This window comes from Falco peregrinus, chromosome 14 (genome assembly GCF_023634155.1).
Source record: "Falco peregrinus isolate bFalPer1 chromosome 14, bFalPer1.pri, whole genome shotgun sequence".
NCBI classification, from domain to species: domain Eukaryota; kingdom Metazoa; phylum Chordata; class Aves; order Falconiformes; family Falconidae; genus Falco; species Falco peregrinus.
In genome coordinates, this window is record NC_073734.1 from 2,594,059 (window position 1) to 2,617,808 (window position 23,750).

The following is a 23,750-nucleotide window of genomic DNA, read 5'->3' on the forward strand; positions in this document are numbered from 1 at the left end:
CACAGCTAAGACCTTAGCAGATACCCTGCAAGCTAGGTCAGCAGTGAAACCACACCACTCTGCCAATGGTAGTTGTGTTCTGCACAGCAAAAGTTCATGCAGCCCAATGGGAAGGAGGCTTCTGTCCAGGGTCCATCACCACCATGGACATCAATGCTAAGTAACTGTTGCAAGTGTTCCTCTCACATAGCCAGCATCAAGCAGCTCCAGCCTCAGCCAGGTACACAGTTGTTCATTTTTCCCAAGCCATACCTGTATTGGTTCCTCTTCTTCACACTGACCAGACACCAGAAGATCTCCATACTCTCCTATGCACCAAGAGGCCACTTGCACCAGGGGCTGCTGTTAGAAGAAAAATCAGACGTCTCAAATAAATACAGAATTTAACCATCACCATTTCCCAGACCAAGCTTAGCCCTCCTTCCAGTCAAAGTAGTTCTTCACAGCAAAAGAAACAGGAATATTTGATTCGATCAAGAATCCCATAAGAGAATTAGAGAAAATAAAAAGAACATGAACTTACAGAAGACACGCCTCCTCTGCAATCTGTTCCTTGGAGCTAGACAGTGTGACGTTGGCTTACCTTGAGACACTTACTAAACATGCTAATTGCAGTACAACAAGGAAACTGAAGCTGGTCACATTTGGTATTACCTGGGAGTAATCACCAAGGATGGCTTTGTAGAGTCTCTGAACAGTGTAGGCATGCATCTCCACACTATTAGTTATTAGCTGAATCAGATTGGGAACAGCATCATCACGAACATAACTTCCTGCCTGCAAGAACAACTGTTGTTAGGTCTCACTATCCAGCTTCTCAGTAACACCCAGCATCTGCTGATATCCTTTACAAAGCCACCCAATGTGCATGGAAATAACAAAAAAAAATATCAAAAAAATCAACCTCTCCAACCCCAAGCACTTTACGGTTGATTTTGAGCAGGCTCAGATGAGAAGTAGTACAGGACAGTACATTTTCCTAATGAACTCAACCATACTCAGAGAAATCCGTATTATCAATATGCCAAAATTGTCAGGAGCATAAGAGCATGGACACAAGAATCCCATGCTACAGCAGGAACAAAAAGCAACCCAGAAAACTTCTGTTAGATGGAAGGCTTTAAGTCAAAGTCACCCTGGGGGCAGAATGCAGCTCATTCAAACATTTGCTCAAAGCCAGCCTCTATGCCAAACAAGCACAGGACCCAGGAACTTGTCTGCATATCACTCTTTGGTTAAAGCATAGGAACAGGGAGCTCAGAGGGAAAAATCCCTCTTTAAGGCCAAGAAAGTATGTGGGGCAATACACAATCACAACAGCTTTGGCACTGAAGGGAAAATGTATACTGTTCATAACTGTCCTGTTTAGGCACTCTGGCACTGAGAGCAGAGCATGCAAAAAGAAATTAAGTGAGCCCAATTAGGTCAACTAAGTGAGAATCTAGCAGCCAAAAGAAGCAAGTTAACTTTATTGAAGGAAGTTCCTTCATTGAAGTCACCTGAGAGCAGTTCTCACAGCTAACCTTCTAATGGAAATCAGTTCTCCGTTCAGAATAATCTACTTTTCTTTGTTTCAGGGTAGGAAAACAGCACACAAGCCAGACTCACTTCTTGATGAACTTCTCAAATTTGAACACTCATACTGATAAAATAAATCTCTTCCCACCCCTTTGCCTCAGGGAACACACTGCCTACCCAAGTTATCAAGATCACTTCCCTCTTGTTTGCCAAAATACTCCAGTTCCATCTCAGCTGTGATGTTTATAAAGTCAGTCATGTAGGTAAAGAGTAGTAATTAAACCCAAGGAAGAGGAACTAGAAAGGTTTGACACTGTTTCATTAAAAAGCTTTGATAAACCCAACTTGGAATAATTCCAAGAATTTTTTTCACCCCCTTTCTCTTTGCAAGTCACTTCAGGCTGTATTCACTCCCCCCTGAAAGCACTATATATTAGAATCACAGACAGCAAAGAGCTGTCCTAACTTAGAAGCTAATGTGATTATGGCAGTAGAAAGCACTCTGCTACATGCTGTATTCTTGTATGATTTCAGAAACACACATTTCTAAAAAAACTCAGTCATATTTACAGAGTTTACATATTTCTGACTGTCTGCCTTGGGTCACTACCATATAAATACATTTTCTCTGTATACTGCAGCATTTGTTATCTGCCAGCCTTTATAGCCATCTCCAACTTGATGATGAGTAACTTCCTACAGATATAAAAATTTTTTTATGTAGTCAGACACAGGAGAGGCAATTTCACTTACCGTTGTTAAGACTCTCATAATTGTGTCTATGTGCCAGCGTTTGGAAGGAGCGTATCTGACAAAATTAAGAAAACAAGTTAGCGAGGTAACTGCTAGCCTTCAACACCAGCAAGAAATTCATCATCATCATAACATCCCCATTCAGTTATTTTCTGGCCTACTGCTGGGGGGACACACATGGGGATGAGACTGACACCAACACACACAGCCCCCACCCCCAAAAAAACCAACCACACCCACAGAACAGAACACCAGATGCTTCAAATTCTTTGACTTTTTTGTATTAGTGCCAACATTAGAAAGCTGAATGAATACACAAGTCTGTATAATACAGCACAGCCATCCCTTGCATATACAATACTTCAGAGTCAGGCTGCTGATTACAATGGCTCAACAGTAATGAGATCATCTCACCTGGGCAACTAACCAGAGAGACTGTGTGCATGGAGGGGAGATGGGGCCAACATGTCAGCACAATAGCTGTTCCAAAGCGCAGCAGATATAAATATATTAGACTGGTTTGGCAATATAAAGACTATCCACATGCGACACTAGTGCGTCCTGTTCCTCAGAGTGTGTTAAAAGCTGATAAACCACAGGAAGTATCAACAAATGGAGAAGCGATGATCAACATATTCTCTCTAGGGGGGGGGGTGAGGCGTGGAAGAACAACACAAAAAATGCTCACAATTCCAAGGATGTACAAACAATTAGTAGCAAGTAAATTGACCCCATACTTTTCAGCTGCAAGAAATATTCCAGATGCACAGTCTGCCTTGAACTCTGGTTCACATGAATCTAGGAAATACAGCAACTCCTTCATCATTCCACGGACATTGTTCCCATTAACAAGAGCAAAACTCAGTTCCATTGCACGCCTAGGGCAAGAGACAGAAAACCAATAAAGTGTTTTCATCTAGTGAAGTCAAAAAACCCCAACCAAGTCCAGCTACTCAAATGCACTTATCTTTTAATTAAGAAGAGAGCAATATTTATGAATCCTGTGATAACGATCTTCCACATTATATGTAGCAGTATTTTTCTGTTCATGGGTGGACAATAAATACCCCCCACCAAAAGAACTAAGGGGGAGTGGGGGTGCAGGGTGCTCTAGAAACACCTATCCAGATGTTCTAAAGGCTAGAAATATCTTTCAGCAGCCAGAGTCCATCAGCATTAATGTCTGACTGTCCAAATATTTGCAGCCGCGTGCTGGTCATTTCTGACACACAATTGCAGCAAGTAATTCATGCTACATACAACACACTTTTTGCAGCTTCAGGGATCCAGAAGAGACCTGTTTCAATCTCCAAGTATTAGAGATTCTAATACAGTAGAGATTTAAAATATTAACTGATAAACTTTATTGTATCCTGTCAAATACACTACATAAGATTTCTAGAACCCCAAACTACCCTGGTGCTCTTTTCAGAACCCATTCACCCACACAAGCTGACTCTACCGGCTCTTTGCTACTCCTTGCTGTACACATTGAGAGGTCAAGAGGCTAGTCCTTAGCCCTTCTACTCGAAGCTTCTGTAGTTGACTAGCACAGATCTCCCATTCTTTCAACATTTTTTCAACAAGGACTACCATCTTCAAATGTGATTGACTTCTGTGCAACGTTGGCAATTAGTTATGTTAAAATGTATTAAAACAGCCTCACTAAACAACCCTGACTACTCTTTAAAATGGAGCATTTTGTGTAATCCAGAATCCAAACCTCCGAGCTGTGTCCTTTTCATACTATCAGGAACTTTATTTGCTGCTTGTCACTGAGACGGTCTACTAGAAGATGAGAAAGATGAGAAAGATCTTCATAGCACACCAAAAACTTCCTCCATGTCAGTTACCTTTTGAAATCACATGGATAGTTGCTGAACTACTTCACATGTACAGTGATTTTGTGCTGCTTGTTGTCCAACACATTACATCTGAAATTATGTCAAAAGGCCCAAAGTCTATTTTACAGTACGTGTTTTCTTCAGCTAGATCAGACTTCAATGTGTGTTTAACTCCAGTAATTTTCATTAAAATTAAATGTTGAGGCACCTGGAGGAACCTGTTCTGTAATCAACAGCCCTCAATGTACCCAGCCATTCCTTGCCAAAGCAGCCTACATACCACCACTGCCAGTTCACCCCGACTGAGGGTCCCACAGTGAGCACAATAGCCTAATCTCGCTAATATGACAGGTCAAGGTATAGCCCATGAAACGGAAGAATGAGCTACGTTTTCTAGGCTAGAAAAGTCATGGAAGAGGGCATGAAATCGCCCCTAGAAGGCAGATTTAGCAATAAAGCAAAACAATAGTGCCCACTTTAAGCTGGCTCAGGGGCACATACATACACCCACCACCCTTCTCACAAGCTACAAACCATGATAACTAGTACCCTTATCAGCTGAAGATGGGGTAAGTTATAACAAGGTAAGTATACCAGAAGGTGTACTTAGCACACTAAGATGTAGCTACAACAACAAAGCATCCAGCTTACACCTGAAAGATGTCTGCCACACACCAGATCATCTTGAAAGCCCAACTCTAGCCCAATCACAAAACCGAAGGTTAGTTAAAAATCCACTTCATTAAACTAAAACATTCCTCCAACTTCGTATTGGCGATAGAAAAGACCCACTGGCGCAATACAGTCCTGTACCGCAAGGGAAAGATGAAATAGCAATGAAAAGCTCCAAGCAACAAAGAGCAAAGATACGCCCTTGTACCTCTTGCATCAAGGTTTAGTGAAAACAATCAAGCAAAACGACCTTAAGCTTGCCCCCCATGAAATCCAAGCAAGCTACTCACAAGCAGCTATCCCTTAGCAAACCTGTCTCTGTTGCACAAGAGTGGGATGACTTGTCAGTAGAGGTGAAAAACTGGGCGATAGTTTGTTGTCTGTGAAATGAATCAAAGTTTGTCCTTAACTCTCCTCCAAGGACACTTGACCCAACCCGCATGAAATGAATTAAGAGCAACTTAAAGGAGGTACCGCTCCTTTAACAAAGAATACAACCTCCCCTAGCATGTAACTTGGCCACTCTTCACTGATACTGTGGGCCCTCACACAGCCAAAGAGTATGTCAAAGCTCCACCCCAAAAATCCGAGAACAACATGACTCCCTTATAACACAGCAGGCCAAGCTATCACAATAGAAGAGTTAATGCTAAAATCAGTAACTAGGGGATCCGCCTCCTGTCAGGCACAAGCTTACATCCAAACATTACTAAAAGGCTTCTACTAATACCCGAACTCCAGCAAGACCTAGCATTTAAATCAGCCCTGTTAACCCAACTCAGGCAAGCCTGCCAGGAAGATTAAAATCTGTAAAAGGAACTATGCAAGCCCAAGGACTGACTGTTTAGCCTTCAGCTAAATCAAGTATTGAAGGTGATGCCTGCCCAGTGATACTACATTTAATGGCTGCGGTATCCTAACTGTGCAAAGGTAGCGCAATCAATTGTCCCATAAATCGAGACTTATATGAATGGCTAAACGAGGTCTTATGCATGAGTTACATTGTCATTTGTTCATATATTTACTGGCAACAAATCCCATGAGCAGTCCCATTGATTCTGTCTTGCTCCAGAGTCAAGCTTGCCAACCTACCACTACCATGTGGACACTTTTTTTTTTTTTAAAAATCACTTAGTATTTTCCCAATGTTCATGAAACATCAACAACTTAGACCAGGCACACTGCCCAATCCAATGGTATTGGGCACAAGCTATTTGTTCTCAAGAATCTGGAAACATCTAGACAGCACTGCTTCTCAACATCTCCTTAGTAAGTACTGTAATGAGGATTTCTACAGAATGGTGAACTGTAGATGTGCTATTTTGCTTTTTACCCAACTAATACCCAGGGACCTAGAAAACACAGAGGTGTTCAGAATTAGGATGGAAATATATACATTGTTACCTTTTATAATCTAGATTCTATTGCTGGTTGGAGACCTACACCATTATTAGAATTGTTTTCATCCCTTCAATTAGTTCCCAACTCCTTACACCTAACCCTAACTTGGTTTAAAGTTTTCTGTGTTTAACTTTTCAGTCACATTATACCAGATATATCAATACTGCAGGTGCACAGTACTCTGCAATCTTAACATCAGGCATTTATCTCAACACATATTGCTTACCTTCAATCATATTACATGGCTCATTCCTGTCGTGAAGCTCCTAATCATTTTGTTTAATATGATCAAATAACAAAGACTTGAATTAAATTGCAAAACCATTCCCAATTATACTACATGGATCAAAGATGTGCTGCAATGGTTAAAAGATGATAACAGGCCATGCTTCAGATAACTAAAACCAGGTATTGTGACTTTCCCTCAAGCCCTAGACCTTGAAACTTACTACCCAGAGTCTCTGACACCCACTCAATATATTGCTTCAGTGAAGACAGTGCATTGTCAGCAGCATGAGTGTCAGCATGGCAACATCATGCTCTGCCGATGGATCACTCAAAGGCTTCATCCTCCAACAGCACTCAGACATGAAGCTCTGTTGTTTGTAGCATAACTATGCTTTCCTAGCAGGCACCACTAAAATGCTTTCATTGCCTTCTATCCAAAGCCTAGACAGGGCTTTGCTATTTCACAGCAGAGCCTCACACCGGCTCTGGCACCAAACAGCAACAGCAGCCTGACTTGCTCAGTATATAAGATAGAAATTTGTGTTTTGGGATAGACTGCAACTGTAAAAATAGATTACGTGATACCCAATACATAACAGTTAGAAGTTTCAAAAGCGAGACAGATCCAATTTCTTTCCTGTTCTGCACATATCAGACTGAGTAGTGCTGTTAAAAAAAATATCTAGGTCAGATTCAAAGTTGGGCCTAAATGTGAAGAATGAGTTATCAGAACGAGTATCCATAACATACCTAATCAGTTTAAGAAGACTGAAAAAAAGGTTGAGCAATTTTGAAAGTATATTCATGATGTTATGAGAGCTCAATGAAAATCTGGCCTGTGACAGACAGATTCCACAAGATGCAGCAGGGACCCCATTACCGACATGTCATATCCTGCACTGAGCTCAGACCACCAGTTACAGAAAGAATAACAATGAGGAACAGAGCTCTGAAAGAAAGAGCAAGCAATTGACAGGCTTTTGACTCAATTTAAAGAGCAATATTCCATATGGGTTGGGCAAAAGTGAGATCAAACACTTCAAGTGTACCTATGAGTGTCTGAGAAACAGGAGAAAGCTATTATCGTTGAGTAAAAGGAACATAACTGAAGTATGAGATTGAATAAGAAGAAACACAGGAAGAAGTTTAAGCTGAGTAGCAGGAAAAAAAAAATCTTCCTGTAGTAGGAAGTAAGGTTGCAAGTTCTCCCATTGCCCAGAAAAGTAGCAACACACTGCTATTTAAATGATAAATGAACATCAAGAATGCATAACAGGACGTGGTTTGTAAGCAAATTATTTGAATAATCAGGTTAAGTCTGAATTCTACCACTGCCTAATCAAATTTAAATCTAGAATGCATTGTTTGGATGGCTTAACCCATTTCAAGGCAACAGGACACTGCCTGTTTGTCTAGGAAAGGAAAGCAATATGGAGCATGTCAAAGTAGTTTTGATTGTGATTATACTTTATGAAGGCTTTCCACCTCATTGTAAGCAGTGTGATACAGATTCCATTTCTGAAAAACTGAAACAGAAAAAACCTTTTTGCCCAATCCAAGACATATAAAATGTAAAAGCAGCTTCCCAAAGAAGGTGGCTGCACATCTGCATTACCTTCTTTGAAGTACAAACCATACTATGCATTAATACTAATATCATGTACAGTTCCCCAAGACTGTCATTTTCCCCTACGCCCTGCTAACTTTCCATAGGCTGTCAACCTTCAGAGTTTATTTCACTGATACTTCAATTACCTTTTAATGGAGACATCCAGATCCTTCAGGCAGTCCACAATAGTGCTTCTATGCCGCTGTACTGCATTATGGTCTGTCTGTACAGTTTTCAACAATGATGTCAAAGCTACGTATCTGTGAAAAGGACATACAGTCAGAAATAGCTGACAGACTGTATTTAATTTCTATGCACAGACACTCACACTCACCAAAACTTAAGTCTTATTTTGCAAGAGAATAGGGTTCTCTTGTACTTGGTAACAAATGGAAATCTTCCAGGGGACTGCTTGGCCTGTCTTCAAAGGTGAGTTACCATACTGAACTGTAACATGCCTAACACCCTGCTGCCTGGAGAAGCACCTGTCCCAGTTCCTGGGCTCATGTCAGCTGTGTGGTATTCACAAAGATTTTGAAGAGACAAGGCAATTAAAGATTAGACCTCCACAGATCATAAGCTCAAACTAGTGTGAGCTGTAATTCCCAAGGCTAGAGTCTTCTACCTACACCATGATTTGCAATCAAAATGCCTAGAGATGCAATTTAATTCTAGCAGTTGCAGCAATTACATGTCCAGATTCATAGTGACCAAAACACAACCAAGCTTCCTTGTTGCCAGCAGCACACAATCAGAAAAACCAGTTTTTCCTCTAATTTGTCACATCTCCAATGCCATCTCTCATTTAAATACCGCCACAGACCAGCTGGGACAAGACAGGACATTCACAGACTATTGCAAAAAACACTTACCTAGATTAAGAAATCACATGTTAAGAATTACATCATACACCCAGATACATCAACTAAGAAAGGCATGGCTACAGTTAAATATTTGCACAGAGAAAAGAATGCACCAAGAAAGATGAAAGCTAGACAGTCACACTAACCCCAGTAAAAGTACTGGAAAGCTCTACTTCAGCATAATCTTTGTGTAATTTTTTCTCACACATTTTAAACTGGGTGTTGCCAAAACACACTGCATACAACTTACCTAATATTTTTGTCGTTGTTTAATAAGAAACGGCCTAGGATGTTAATGGCTAACACCTGCAGAAAGAGTTAGGGAAGGTAAGTGATCAAAAAAAGGCTGCTGGTCATCTTCATTGTTTCAGGATTATTTTAAAGGCAACACGTCAAAGCTACCATTGCAGTTCTTGGCCAGAAGGATGAAGAACTCTAGAGGAAAAGCCAAGACAAACACAGCACAAGCTCTTTCCTGCACTCAAGGTAACAGAATCTGCAGGAAGTTTTGCTTTTCTTTATTGAAAAAAAAAAACCACCACAAAAAAACCCCATAAAATCAAACACCACATCCTTAAGAGATTATGGTCTTACCTAGAGCTAACTGTGGAGCTATGTTTGGGTAAAACAACTTTATTTCATATCCTCCACAGAAAATGCTCTAATACAAGCCTGAGGGAGGGAGGGAAAAAAGGCCATAGCAAAACAACTTACTCTCAGTCCACTCTCAGATTTTATGTCCATAATAGTCAGCACAGTTTCATAGAGAATGGCATTTCCCACGTTTTTACTTGTTTCTGTATTAGTGGCAACCTGGAGAAATGAAACAAAATAAGCAACTCTGATGCACCCAGAACAGATCCCCTTTATGCTGTTCTGCAGAACAGGCAGTGAAATTACCCAATCCCCGGCAAACATGCCACACACCTATGAACACGCATCTCTTGCAGCAAAATTTAACCCAGTGTAGCAAGCAGCTGTAATCTCACCAATGCTGCTGAATCCAATTATTAGGAAACCAAAAGTGAAAGTTTAAGCTGCTCATCAACCTTGCAGACCTCACCTGTGCAAGTATGTCATTCATTGCTTCACTAGAATCATCATCATTTCGCCCTAAAATTCTTAGTAACCGCAGGATTCGTACCTATTTGACAAAATAAAGAAAAGCTTGTTGGGTGGCAATGAAATGCCCAGTAGTACACTTCCTGAGTAGTGGCAAAGAAGCAAAACAAGCTGTTGATTCCCATACCTAAGCAAAACGCTTATCCTTAAGACTTCACCAACAGGAAGAGGCTTATGCTGTACTCATTCCCACTAGCCAGAACCGTACCCCCACTACACACAATCAGCTGTAAGACAAAATCTTAAAATCAACACACTGCCCTGAGGTAACCAACCTCATCACACCTGTCTCAAAACACAGTACTAGAATTAAAGCTATCACAGTTTGCATCAGTTCTTACCTGCAAAAAGGGGTCACTGATCCCAGACACATCATGCTCTGGTGAATATCCAGACATAATAAGGTTCTTCAGAATCCGAACTAATTGGGGAACAAGCTGTGAAGAAGAGAGTTGTCCTAATTAGGGTGGTGTTCCTTCCCCCACCCCAGCTTTGAAGTACAGGTCTAAGAACAAATCCTGTCTTTGAAAGCAAGTCAGTCTATGGATTCTTCCACAAAGTTCAACCTGCAGGCCTAGAGCTGATGTTGTACAAATAGCTGCTGCTTAGCTAGGACACAACTAGAAACAGTTAAGCTGGGAGCTGAACACCATATTGTATCTTTACAGTACTACATCTACCAGAGTTTGGCAGTTGAGACCTGAGAGGAAACACCAACTTAAACCCTCTCTTCATGAAAAGGGGATGTGCTGGGACTATTACAATGGCATAATTCCAGAATTTCATGCTCCTGACTAATTTTTAGCATACATCTTCATGGAAGCATCACGCAGACAAGTTTTGATCTTTTCAAGTACTGTACTGCTATGATTAGAGTCTATTAAGAATTCCTTCAAGTTTGACACTCCATCCAACTTAGCTTCTATGAGCACTGCTGCTATGCCAGATCCAGAACAGAACCATATCAACTTACGCTGTTCATATTTTAAAGTTTCTTTACAACTGTGAGTACTAAAAAAATAATCAACTTTCAGAAAAAAAAAATCAACATCATCAGATATTGACGATACTGGTCTCCCAGTAGACATCTCTCCCTAGGAATGAATTACCTTTCAGGACTTGTACACAGCTTTGAAGAAATGCTACCTATCTGCAAGTTTGGTTCAACTCCCTTCCATCTTAGGCATCTCTAGCCAGGGGCTTCATCTGTCAGGGCAACTCTGAGGAACCATAATAAAATTTCTCTGTACTATCTCACACATGCCAAGCAAGTAATCAGTTTAAAGCAGAACGTGGCAAATAATGCAATCATTAAAGCAGAAAAGCTGTAACAAACTTAATATTTATCTCCAAAAACCTTCATAGCAGCCGTAAGTAACAAAACAGTCTCGGAAATGAGCTTCCATTTCCTCCCTAATACATCCTTATGAAAAAAATCTTAAGGTTGAAAGATAGAAACTGGACTTGTTTTCATTGAACTGTAAGAGAAAAAAACACTCCTGGTGGATGATGTAGAGATGTAGATCTCTACAAGCTTTATTCCTTCCATAGAAAGTTTCTTCTGTCCCTCTCAGTGCTGGTATTAAAATAATCCAGACACTGGCTAGAGATGAGGTGACAAACTAGACTGCAACCACTGTAATACCTCTGTAAGTGGATTTTTCATTCCTGAGGCATGGCTAGCACCAGGACAGCATCATTCTTTCAACTCCATGCATGTCAATTACAGTTTATAAAAATGTTCTCTACAAAATCCCTCCCAACAATTCACCCTTACAACTTAACAATTTTCCCATCCTTGAGATGGGCTACTCCAGCATTCATTTATGCCTGCTATGAGTCAGGGACTGCATTCATGCTAAATTTTTACCACATCAGAGACTGCTTACAGTGAAGTTGCCACTTCTGACAACATCAAGATGGTGCTTCAGATTCAGGACAGATAGCAGCAGAAAGTGCTAAAAGTATAATGTGACATAAAGCACAACAGATGCATGTGGACACACAAAATATACAAAATTTTTTTTCTGGACTAAAGTTTTGTATGTTTGTGGTACAGTGTAAGAAGAAAACCAGCTGAGTTAATCCATCAACTTTTTATTCCTACCTTTGCTCTTCAGGAATTACATGCTCCTCTGCAAATGCACATTTCATACAATGCACAAACAAAAGGAAGCATGAATTTCCTATTATCTGCCTTAAAGAGGAAACCAAAGGGTGCTGCAACATCTTTTCTCAAAGACAAGCGAAGTTATCTGCTACAGCATTCCTGGAACCCTAATTAACATTTTCTTTGCCTTCTAACATGCAAGAGTTGTCAGGACTGAGGACAGCACAAAGAAAGGGAAACATTACAGCCATGGAGATCGGTTGAGGGCCACCCTGTCTCTCCTACTACCTCTTGGGAAGCACCTAAAGTTGCCCCATGGTTCAGGCAAAACACAAAGCCCAGTTTGTGATAAGAGGAAAGGCCAGGGCTACAGTTGGCATAGGCACAAAAAAAATCCCTACAGTATTCCTCAAATGACAGGGAGCTTGAGGAAAGCAGGCTCATGTTTGGAGAAGGCCACAACTGAGATTCAGGGCTGCCATGGGTATAGAGTTTTAGTGACACAACACTACCAGCACACAAAAAGCATTAGACAAGTACAATTGATCTAAGCATGTGGCAATCAATCACAAATGTGGCATTAAGAGGCACTGTCTCACAAGAGATGAACATCTACAGATTGAATGCAAGCATGCACCATCTAAAAGAATTAATTCTTACCTTTTCATTCTAACACAGCAGGATTCCAGACAAAAGGGACAAAACAGACGAAGCAGGCATTAGGGACAGATCAATATTGTACCATTCACAGCATAAACAACTACAAGAGATAGGCACTAGGTACACTCTTATCTAGCTAAGTTCTGTGGACTCACCTCTTCTCTCTTTTTCCCACAACTATCATCTTAACTGAACAGTTAGAAGCAGAGATGGCCACCTTCAAGATGACCCTAGTCCCACTTTTACTCCTGCTTTGACATATACAATCAGGGCAAGGGAAGATGTGTACCAAAATGCCTTATGATATAGACAAGCCAAGGAAGAACAGTAAACTGGGCATGCAAATAAATAAGCACCTTTAAAAACTTTTAAGAAAAGCAAATGGCCAGTTCTGTTTTACAACCTTTGTTCAATTTCTTCTTTGATCAAGAAGTCGGAATGACAACCAGTGCAATTTTCAGAAGCCCTTCTGTTGGTAGGCTTTCATATAGCAATACTGCACAGCAAATTACAGCAAACAGCATAAGGAACTTTGTACTGTGGGGCAAGGAAAGCAAACATTCCTAACCTGAGGAGGAAGAGTGACATTGACTCTCAAACCCTTAAATTAAAATGGCAAATGATGTAATACAGCATGCACCAGAGATGAGGTATCTACAGAACTAGAACTTCCACTGATATTTTTGACCTGAGTTAGTAAGACTGTGTTAAGGCATTCAGGTGTTGGTATAAGCCTCAATTTTTCCATCCTTTGCCTCTTTATGTTTATTACATTAGTAATGCCAATGTCACTATACAATTAGAGTGGAAAAAACCCTAAGGGAACATCAAAGGGGACACCAAAATCCAACTTTAGGTTAAGTTTCATACTGCACAGTCTTAAAACTGATGGTTTTTAACTTATCCATTTATTGAAGGGGATTAGGGCTAGATACACACAAAATTCCCAAATTATTATTATTTTTTATTTTGATAACAAGCGGACAGTGTCATTAAATTCTTCATCTAAATGTAAACATTTTAATAAAATATGTACGCACTGCTTTCACTAGGGAGACTAAAAGGACACATTGGTTAAAAAAAAAAAAAAAAAAAACCCACACCCAAAAAACCCCCCAATCCAAAAAACACAAAACCATGAATATTAACTCAGTGATACCACTTCACATTTACCTTTCTAAAGTGTGCAAGCATGTCTGGGCTTCTCTCGCACATCTCTGTGAGGAGGACAACTGATGTGTGAAGAACACCTAAAGATAAAGGGAGAAGAAAAAAAAAAAAAAAAAAAAAAAAGGAAAACGTATCAACATTTAACAATCTCATTGGCTCCAGACATGTGACAAAGATCAGGAGAAAACAACAGGAAATAATTTAAAAAAAATTGTCTTGAATCCAACATATCTACTCCAAGATTTATTTGGGCTTGCAGCTGTGCCCAAGGGAAAGCAGACAACAAGCTCATGTTTATAAAGCTGCAACTAAAGGCCAAAGGAGGAGCAAAACTGGACTCTGCAGAAACTCGCATACTAAATATACAGTCAGATGGTAAAAAACATAGTTGGACTAAATTATCTTTAAGGTCCCTTCCAACCCAAACCATTCTAAGACTCCAGAAGGACAGTGTGTTAACAGCATTGTAGGTGTTGGCTTCCTCACACTTCCTGATTTTCTGTTCCAGTTTGGGTACCCTAGCCAGCCTTATGTGACCTGAGTTGGGCCTTCCTCAGAAGGTCTCAGAACTCAGCCTAGAGAAAGCCTACAGCAGACTGCTTGGTGAAGCCAGTGCCTGTGCATTGGCAGCCAGCTGCTGTGTGCCCTGCCTTGATGAAACCCAGTCAAAGCATCCCTGAAAACGGAAAAGGCTTGTCAATTAGAATCCATTTAACTAGATGGCAATGCTCGACAACTTCTAAGATATAACCTTGTAAAGCATGAAACTTCAACCATGAGCATTGTTACATCCCTGGATTCAGATGTAACACAGCAATCCCTCTCAGATGCTAACTTTTTCAATTATTCATTTTCTGTAGGTGTTAAGTCAGTACGGGAGGGTTCCTGACTCAAAGAGACTAGAAGCCTGCTTAATAAGTAACATTTTCTACAGAGATGACATTTATATTCCACAAGCTAATGCAGCTTTCAGGCCTATTGCAGGGTCTATCCAAGATATTTACGTACTTCAAAACATATTTATCTATAAAGCTTTGTCACAGCTTTAACACTGACACTACTCAGTGAGACCTCTCAAGAGGCTGCTAGAAGGGTTTCGTATATATTCTGCTTCAGACAAAGCTCAGCACAAAGCATGGGGCTAAGAATGCTGCAAAGGAGATGCTGATTTTTAAGGATAAGGAAAGCAAAAAGGATGATTCTGTTCTTGAATGCAGGTGAACCTAGACTCAATCCTCTGCTTGGCCAAGGCTTGAAGAGAGGCATTCCCATCTTTTAAAGAGGGAACAGAACAGCTCTCAGCTTTTCAGGGCTGCATAAGACAAAGACAGATGATCTCAGGCTACCAGGCTGGATCATATGGGCATCACTTACTGACAAGAAGTATTACAGACTGTTGCCTACCTGAAGCAACGACTGGTCTAAATGTTCCGATCATCGCATTTTAAATCAAGGTAAACTAGCTGCACATACGTGAACCATATTCCACATGCAAACTGTTCTGTACCTCAAAAGTTTACAACACATGCAGCAAAAAAACCAAAAGGAATCAATAGCTTCCCAGGAAGCTCCTGTGGCCTGTTAGTACTCTTGGCACTTATAACTACCCTGTCTTGAGACAGAACTTCTCCCCATAATGGGTTTTCAGCACTGCAAATATCTACTGTAGAACTCCTAGTACACCCACCTATTTTTTTTTTTAAAGACGCATGCTCATTGTAGATGTGCCACAGCACTAAGACTTTGCGAAGTGAGTATTAGGCTTCATACAGATTAGTCAAGGTACTCTTTAAATAACCTTCTAAAAGCACTTGTGCAAGAAAATTTATTAAAACAGACTAATCTCACAGAGGACCATTACAGTGAGAATCTGGTTTATGATGTAGTTCTGATGAAAAACAGCACTTAAGAAAGACTCTTTCCTGACTAACGTAGGTATCTGTGTCCTGGGAATGCCTGCTAAAATGATGTCAGCACAGCACTATAGGATTCTCTTGCAGGAGACTCAAAAAATCAACCCTAAAAAGTGCACTTTACAAGTCCCTTTAGGCAGTGTATTGAATAAAAATCACAACTTTCTCCATTCCACCCACTCTGAAGTGTATCAAAAAACAATGAGAGTTCCTTTCGTCACCTATGCCATGTAAAAGTCCTGCTGACTAGCAATCATACACATTCCTTCCTTCTGAATGACATTTGCTTTCATTGCAAGGAAACGGAAAGAAACAAATCACACAAATACACCTTCAAAGTTCCTTCCAAATAAAAGGCTTAGGTAGCAAGTACACCATCCTTAAAGAATGGCATAGCTTCCATTAAGTAGAGTCTCAGATATTACCATGATTCTTCTCATTCAGCAAGTTTTTGGTGGCTGGCAGGAACATCTCCATGAGTTCAGGCACCTTTCTAATGACATGAACGGCACACAATGCTGCCTGTACAGGAAAAACAGCTCTGTTAGTACACACTGTAACGACAACAGTACATGTTTTGAGAACATCTAGGACAGTAGGAACTATCAGAAATGTCATGATATACAAAGGCTTGGAAAGTTTATGGTATGTTTTTCCACCTCTCTACTACAAGTGTCACTAAACAGCATCCTATAGAAGAATTCAATAAAACTACCATGAGGGGTGGGAGGGAAGGGGAGCACTGACCTACAAAGTAATACTCCCACCAGCAATAGTTCATTTTTACATTAGTCACTTCAGAAGTAGTATTAACTGCAAAGCATCTATGCCTTTAATAGGGCTACTTAGGTCTTTCTTCCTGTTGCTAGGGAGGGGGATAATGCACTGGAAGCAAATAATTAAATTCATGTCAAATTATGGCTCATTTTCTTTCCCATGAATATATCTCCTTTCCCACAGAGTAACTTCCTCCTGCGGGTGATGGGTCCTATGAAAAACAGAAGTATACTGCAAAAAAATTGCCTACTACTTCTAAGTGCAGAAGCAACTGGAGACCCTATTTCCAGCTGCTTGAGAAATAAAGGCACTGAGGGCCTCCTCCCAGAATACAGCAATACCACCTAGCGTTGCTTTCACTCCAACCTCTCCCTAGATCTAACACACTAGACAAAGAAGTAACAATGCATCTCTTCCTAAATCTTACTACTCCCCACCCTCCCCAAGACTTCATAATGATTTTAAAATTAAAGAACAAGGATGATCACACTTTGCAGATGCTACAGCACACTTGCTATGGTAACAAGTATTTTATAACTGTTTGCCTGTTTCAAGCCCTTAACCTTTCCTATCTCACATACTACTGTCAGCAGCAGCAGCAACAGGAGAGATCAAATAGGTTCCAGTCTTCAAATATCAGCCTGCACTGTTAACAGTCACAATTTCTCTGGACTTATCTGAGAAGATACAGAAATAAAAATTACAATAGGTTTGGGGTTATTGTCTGTGAACAGGCAGCAGGTGTTCACAATACTACCAATAACCCTAAGGTAGAGAGTATCAAAATAGAAACAACTGCCTCACCTATTGGAGTCTTGTCTTTTAGAGGCTTACACACATTCTTACTATAGATAGACAGGGAGTTTTTAACCTCTGCCTTGCAAACTGGGAAAATACTCAGCCAGTGTGATTCAAGCCACCCAAGTGTGCCAGGTATTAGCAAGGTATCCAACCAATCTTGCGTTTTAATGTGTAACAAAGCATTCAAAAGTTCTCTGAAGTACCTTCTTCCTAAGATAGGAGTTGGAAGTTTTGAGGAGCTTTTCCACCTCTCCTGCAAGATCTCTGCACATTTCTGAGGAGCCCATGCAGCCAAGAGTGCAGAGTGCCAGCCCCTGCACATACTGCGTGCTGTGATTAAGGTCACTGTAAAGAAGAAGAACAAAAAAAAAAGCCAGTCAGCATGCACACAGAGAACCTGAACACACAAGAAAAGGCATCTATATCTGCAGTCATCTAACCAGCTACACACATGGCCCAGAAGAATTCTCCAGATTCTCCGCTATTTGGGAGCATGACTGAGGAGCAACAGCAGCTTTGAGTGCACATACCATAGGGTTTGCTATTTCCACTTCAAATCCTCAATTATAACGATAAAATATTTGGTTAAAACTATCAGGTGGGTAATCTAGGGATTTTGCTAAGAAGAGGGACGACCACACAGAATTCCACTAAAACGTCTAAAGCAAAGACAAAACATTCTATTTTGGAACTTGCATGCAGAAAAGAACCTAACATGAAGTACAGCCCTGCAGTGACTCCGTCTGTGGGTTGTCTCAGTTTAAACATGTTCTAGGATAGGCTTTAGTTTCTGCATTTTATATACTGTTTGGTTTCTAAAATCTATGTAAAAATATCCTCTATCCTGAGTAAAAACCAAACCCCACCATTCACACACCTTAAAAATAATCCATACAGGAATTTTGTTTAGCTATACTAACTATTCATATACCCAAGGAAGTTGTGGAAAGTGGTCAACAAGAAGTAAAACCACCTAATGGCAGATGCTGTTCATGAGGCCAGTTACCAATGTCACACTAATACAAGATAATAAGAGCTTCCACATGGCAATTCCAACAGCTTTAATATGGATTTCTACACTACTTTTCCATCAGACTATTTGGTAATTATGTCACCACAGAATCCAGGATTCAGCGTTGAAGAAAGAACATGGTTCCTGGTTTGGGAGGTGAGGGGAGCTGGGGATTGCATGATGGGAGAGCTGGGGAAACAAGTGGTATGTAACCAAATGCGTACAACGTGCAGAAAAGCAAGAGACATTATTCTGGTTGTAACATCAAGCAGCTATGGCAACATGCAGATGAAGGAACAGATTGCACATGCCACTAAATGGGTTAATGGGTTGGGTTTTTGTCTCCTTCCTTTAACAAGTTTTTGGCAGCTAAATAAAGCTGCGTGTATAGCAAGTATGTGCCTCACAAGGGTGCTCAACTTTACTGTATCTAAAATATAGGTCTTCCTACAGAGTAATGAAAGACAATGCCATAAATCAAATACCTTAATGTCTAGATAAAAGCAAGACAAAGGGGTAGATACAGAAGCCAAGGGAGAAAGCAATAAACAACCCACTGAGGTGGTGTGAAGGTTTCCACCAGTTTCACTCAGCTTCAGTCTATCCCATTTCCAGTTCAAACTCACTACACTTGTACCACACAACTTTAGCATAAAAAAAAAAAAAAAAAAAAAAAAAGAGGTGTTAACCTAGTAGCTTGGTTAAATAATAAAACCAGACACACCACAGAAACTAAGCAGACCCCTGGGTAAATCAGCTAGAACCCAGCTGTTCAACTCCTGCTCCCGTCCATCTTGAAAAGGAGTGTTATTGGAAGTGCACCAATCATCATCCACTAAACTATCATGTAAACCAGTCCCAGATTAACAGCATTTTGCTAAGAAAAAAAAAACCCCAAACCCCAGGTTATTTCCCGTCTCCTCTTGTCTGCTTTCAGCAAGATGCCAAGTAGACAGTACATCCCAAGCTGCTGCCTTGCTTCCAAGACCATTCATTAGGACTGTTAGGCCAAGCTTAAAAAGAAAACAGGATATACAGCCTTGATCCTTGAAGTCAGACAACTCTTTAGAGCTTGTCAACAGACGTCAAGTAAATAAACACAGGACAACATGGCTGCAGCAATATATATGACTTTGTGGTATATGATGGCCCGTCCAGCCTACAAAATTTTATAACTGTTAATAAAATGTTCCAATTCAATCACATTTAAGAGGTGCATGGATCATTACTGATGCTGCATTACTGCTCGCCTGGCTCCTCCCTACCGCAAGCTAGAAGATAACTAATTTACAGAGATGGCAGAGTTCTTTAGAACAATTAGAGGTCTTCTGCACTGGCTGAGCCGCTTACTGTGGTCATTTCATCTTCCTGATTTTATCTTAACATGACCTCTAGAAACAGATACTGCCATTCTATAACAGTAGTTACATGAAGCGTGGTTTGCCACATACACCTTGTCAGGACCAATGCAATTTTATCTTCTCTTCCTCTTTAAGCAAGCTAGACAGGATTGTCCTATACAGTACAATACCAGAAGAGTCTTGTATAGTCAACAGCATACAACAAATTGAAGATACCAGTTTTTCTAACACAAGGGAAAAAACCTAAAGTACTCAAAATATCACTGTCAGGCGTATACTTTCAGATCCTGAAACCTTAAAGCATGTGTTGATGGAGAGAGAGGTGGTACCCTTACTTCTTGATGCAATTGGTCATAAGAAGATGGACATCCTGTCTCTCATCCAGCAGCAACATGGCACCTAAATACCCAATGCGCTTGTCTGTGAATTTCTGAGAGGCAATGAGCTTGAGGCACTCCAACTGGAAAAAAAAAAAAAAAAAAGAAAAAAAATTACAGAATTAGCTTAAACTACTTCTTAGCTAGAGGAGAAACACTTTGAATTTTGATGTGTACTCATTTAGGTCTCTCAGAATGCATTTTTAAGAGTATATTTTACTCCCATTTTGGTGATGTCAAAACCAAAGAAAGTTTAAATGACCTGCCAAAGCTCCCAGCAAGACAGCAGGAAAGTCACTAGCAGCTCCTGCATCTTAAAGCAGCCAGACACTATTGGCCTTCCATGACCTCTGATATACCAGATACGTGGGTTTATGTCAAATCACAGAAGTAAAAGATAACGTATTTATAGAGACAAGAGATGCATCATTAAAAACAAAATAGTAAAGATCTGGAAATCTAGATTATAGGTCATGACTGATATGCACTGGAAACTTCTGAACCAGGCTTAAATGTGTCCATCTACCTACCAGAGAGGATCAATGATTTGTACGTTGTCATAAAAAAAAAAAACCACACCACAGTTTTTGTGCTGCTCTGTAACCTCTATTTGAGTACCTGAAGTTTGACTAAAATCATATGCATTGTAGCCACTACGAGATTCCCTTTCACCATATAGAAATGTCAACTGTTCAGTAGCATATAGAAGGTCCCTAAGATAACACACATAGTTGCCACCTGCACTCAGCTGATTGAGAATTTAATTGCTAACCAATTTTAAAAAAACTTAACACTTTCTTACTGCAAAAAAAAAAAAAAGTACCAACCACAGAGATAACGTTGACATTACTACACACTAAGGTATTTTTCTCTACCAGATAACTAATCAAGTATAATCAATATCTACTTTACACACAGGTAGTAGCAGAAATGGCTTCTCAAAACAGGTAAGAGACTTATCCCTCACAGACATATCCTGTTTAGTCTGTTTTACAAGTTAGCTAGGGCAGCAAGTAAGCGTACACAGTGTGTTTAAGGAGGGGTCAGACAAAGCTTGCAACAGATCCATTTTAAAAGAAGTAAAAGGGGCATGCACAGGCAAAAATTCAGGACATCATGAAGTTTTTCATGGTCCCTAGCTATAGGGAAGCTTGAACAGGGCAACAGACACAGGTGATATACAAGAAGCACACACACACACACACACATCAGGAGGGTAAGGTTGCACAGATATTGGTAAGAAAACTAAAGTTGAAGTGCCAGAGAAAGTGCGTGCCATGGCCTAGCCACTGACAAGTTGTCACAACTGCATGGCATCAGAACATTCAACTCAACTATGCAAGAAGTTGTCAATTATGAACACCCAGCTACCGCAGGGTGACAAACTGATTAAAAAAAAAAGCTTGAAAGTGAGTTCCATTTGCTGGGTTTAAAGGCACTGAAAATCTAGAATAAAGAAACACCTCTGAACAGTAAGAACAGTCATCCACAAGGGTAACTGAAAATGCACAAATGGGCAAGATCAACCGGGAATAAGGTACGGAATACTAGACAGCAACCTCTTATCTTTCCAGTGCTTTCTGTAAAGAGAATAATGGACCTCTGAACCAACTTTCTACCCCAGGTTTACAAGATACTTTCTTATACAACCCTCTGCAAAAATGCAATGTAGAATTGATGACATCTAAGCCACAGCATACGAGCCCACAAAGGCAGAAGACTAATGACTAAGAAAAAGCAGAAGAAAACTGATGGCTGCAACAGATACTATAAGATATATTTCTAGTACTTTTGAATTTGAAAGATATTGAAATTTACCCTGTGAAAGGCTCATGGGTTCTTGTTTCATTTTTATACAAATACATGCAAACTAGCTTCATGCACAGCAATACTGAGAAACATGATCAGCTGATGCTCTTACTAAGTTTAATTAGTTGAAGAAATCTCGATACCATTACATCCATTTCATTCAAAGGAACAATTAAAATCTGTTACATCAGCACTGTAACAGATACATCAGTAAAGCTAGATATAAGCACGTAGCCAGACTACAGCTTACCCAAGTTTTTAGCTACCCCTCCAACCAGAATTTTTTTGCAAGTAGAAACTATGACAATAACGAAGTTATTTGACCACTTGCCTAAGGCTGCCTGACAACTACTAAACTCACACAAATGTCCTTTGCACATGCTTGCCATTCAGTGCATCTCAGCACACACTGGCTAAATACTGTGCTCATGGTTATATTTTTTTAGATATCCTGGGTCAAAGTTAAGGATCTCTGCCTTGGAAGTAAGTAGATCAACCATTCACTACCCCTGCACCTTCTCTAAATTCTCTTATCATTGGTTACCCCATCCACACTGTTAGCTGAAGTCAGATGTCTGCTTACATCTTTAAGAGAGACTGTCTAACACAGCCTGTGGCTCTCTTCTGTTTTTCACCAAAACATATTTCCTGCGTATTTATCCTGTCACTCTCAGAAACTTCCCGTCTACAATGCTGGACTGTCTATCTATAAAACTCCACTACTGGAACAGCATGCATTTTTAACAGGTCCTCAACTCACACAAACCATACTCCATCTACAAAACATTAGATTCCTTCCAGTTATAAAGCACTGAGGACATGCAAAGGTCTGTAACTTACTCACTTGGACAACACTTGTTCAAATCCCTTTTCAGCCTTGGGCCCCGTACCTTCCTGAAAAGTGCAGCTGATAAACTACATGAGAACCAAGGTGTCCTAGTTTCAGCTGGGATACAGTTAATATTTTTTTTCTTAGTAGCTAGTGCAGTGCTGTGCTTTGAATTTGATATGAGAATAATGCTGATAGGACACCGAGGCTTTTAGTTGTTGCTGGGTGATGCTTATAGCAAATCAAGGACCTTTCAGTTCCTTGGGCCCTGCCAGTGAGAAGGCTGGAGGGGCACAGGACACTGGGAGGGGACACAGCCAGGACAGGTGACCCAAGCTTGCCAAAGAGGTATTCCATACCATATGACGTCACACTGAGCATATAAACAGGGGGAAGAAGGAGGAAAGCGGGGACATTTAGCATTACGGCATTTGTCTTCCCAAGTAACCATTACGTGTGATGGAGCCTGGCTTTCCTGGGGATGGCTGAACACACCTGCCCATGGGAAGCGGTGAATGAATTCCCTGCTTGGCTTTGCTTGCCTGCACAGCTTTTGCTTTACCTATTACATTGTTTCTTGACCCTCAAGTTTTACGTTCCTTTCTGATTCTCCTCCCCGCTCCTCTGGGTGAGGGGGAGTGAGCAAGCAGCTGCATGGTACTTGGTTGCCAGCTGGGGTTAAACCACAACACAAGGCCATCAAATGAAGTACTCTATTCCCAAAATAGTCAGCACAGATGTTTCTGTTTGAGATGTAGTAACCCCAGCAATAATAAATATTGAATAATCTGTTTCATCCTTCTTCCACTGAGAGTGAAGAGGTAATTTACCATTACTGACCAAAGCAGAAACTGAAAAATTATTAGATATCTGGTCTAATCTTCCATATACAGAATTAAATACTTGAGCAACAAGATTAAA

At 40.4% G+C, this 23,750-nt stretch overlaps 1 protein-coding gene and 1 non-coding gene across 3 annotated transcripts in view; both read right to left on the reverse strand.

The window, feature by feature from the left end:
• AP1G1 (adaptor related protein complex 1 subunit gamma 1) overlaps window positions 1-23,750 on the reverse strand; it is a 51,705-nt gene that overhangs the window by 12,106 nt on the left and 15,849 nt on the right. For both annotated transcript variants that reach the window (XM_055819172.1, XM_055819173.1), the window contains exons 3-15: window positions 20,150-20,274; window positions 17,645-17,786; window positions 16,289-16,385; window positions 13,954-14,030; window positions 10,352-10,447; window positions 9,952-10,032; window positions 9,603-9,701; window positions 9,139-9,194; window positions 8,172-8,285; window positions 3,009-3,149; window positions 2,272-2,326; window positions 655-777; window positions 253-342 (exon numbers count right to left, since the gene is read on the reverse strand). In XM_055819172.1, the coding sequence (XP_055675147.1) occupies window positions 253-342; window positions 655-777; window positions 2,272-2,326; window positions 3,009-3,149; window positions 8,172-8,285; window positions 9,139-9,194; window positions 9,603-9,701; window positions 9,952-10,032; window positions 10,352-10,447; window positions 13,954-14,030; window positions 16,289-16,385; window positions 17,645-17,786; window positions 20,150-20,274 (1,296 nt within the window). The remainder of the gene's footprint in view (window positions 1-252; window positions 343-654; window positions 778-2,271; window positions 2,327-3,008; window positions 3,150-8,171; window positions 8,286-9,138; window positions 9,195-9,602; window positions 9,702-9,951; window positions 10,033-10,351; window positions 10,448-13,953; window positions 14,031-16,288; window positions 16,386-17,644; window positions 17,787-20,149; window positions 20,275-23,750) is intronic.
• On the reverse strand, window positions 6,685-6,771 carry LOC114011598 (small nucleolar RNA SNORD71). Its single transcript, XR_003553570.1, has one exon. It is a non-coding gene; the product is annotated as a small nucleolar RNA SNORD71 (small nucleolar RNA).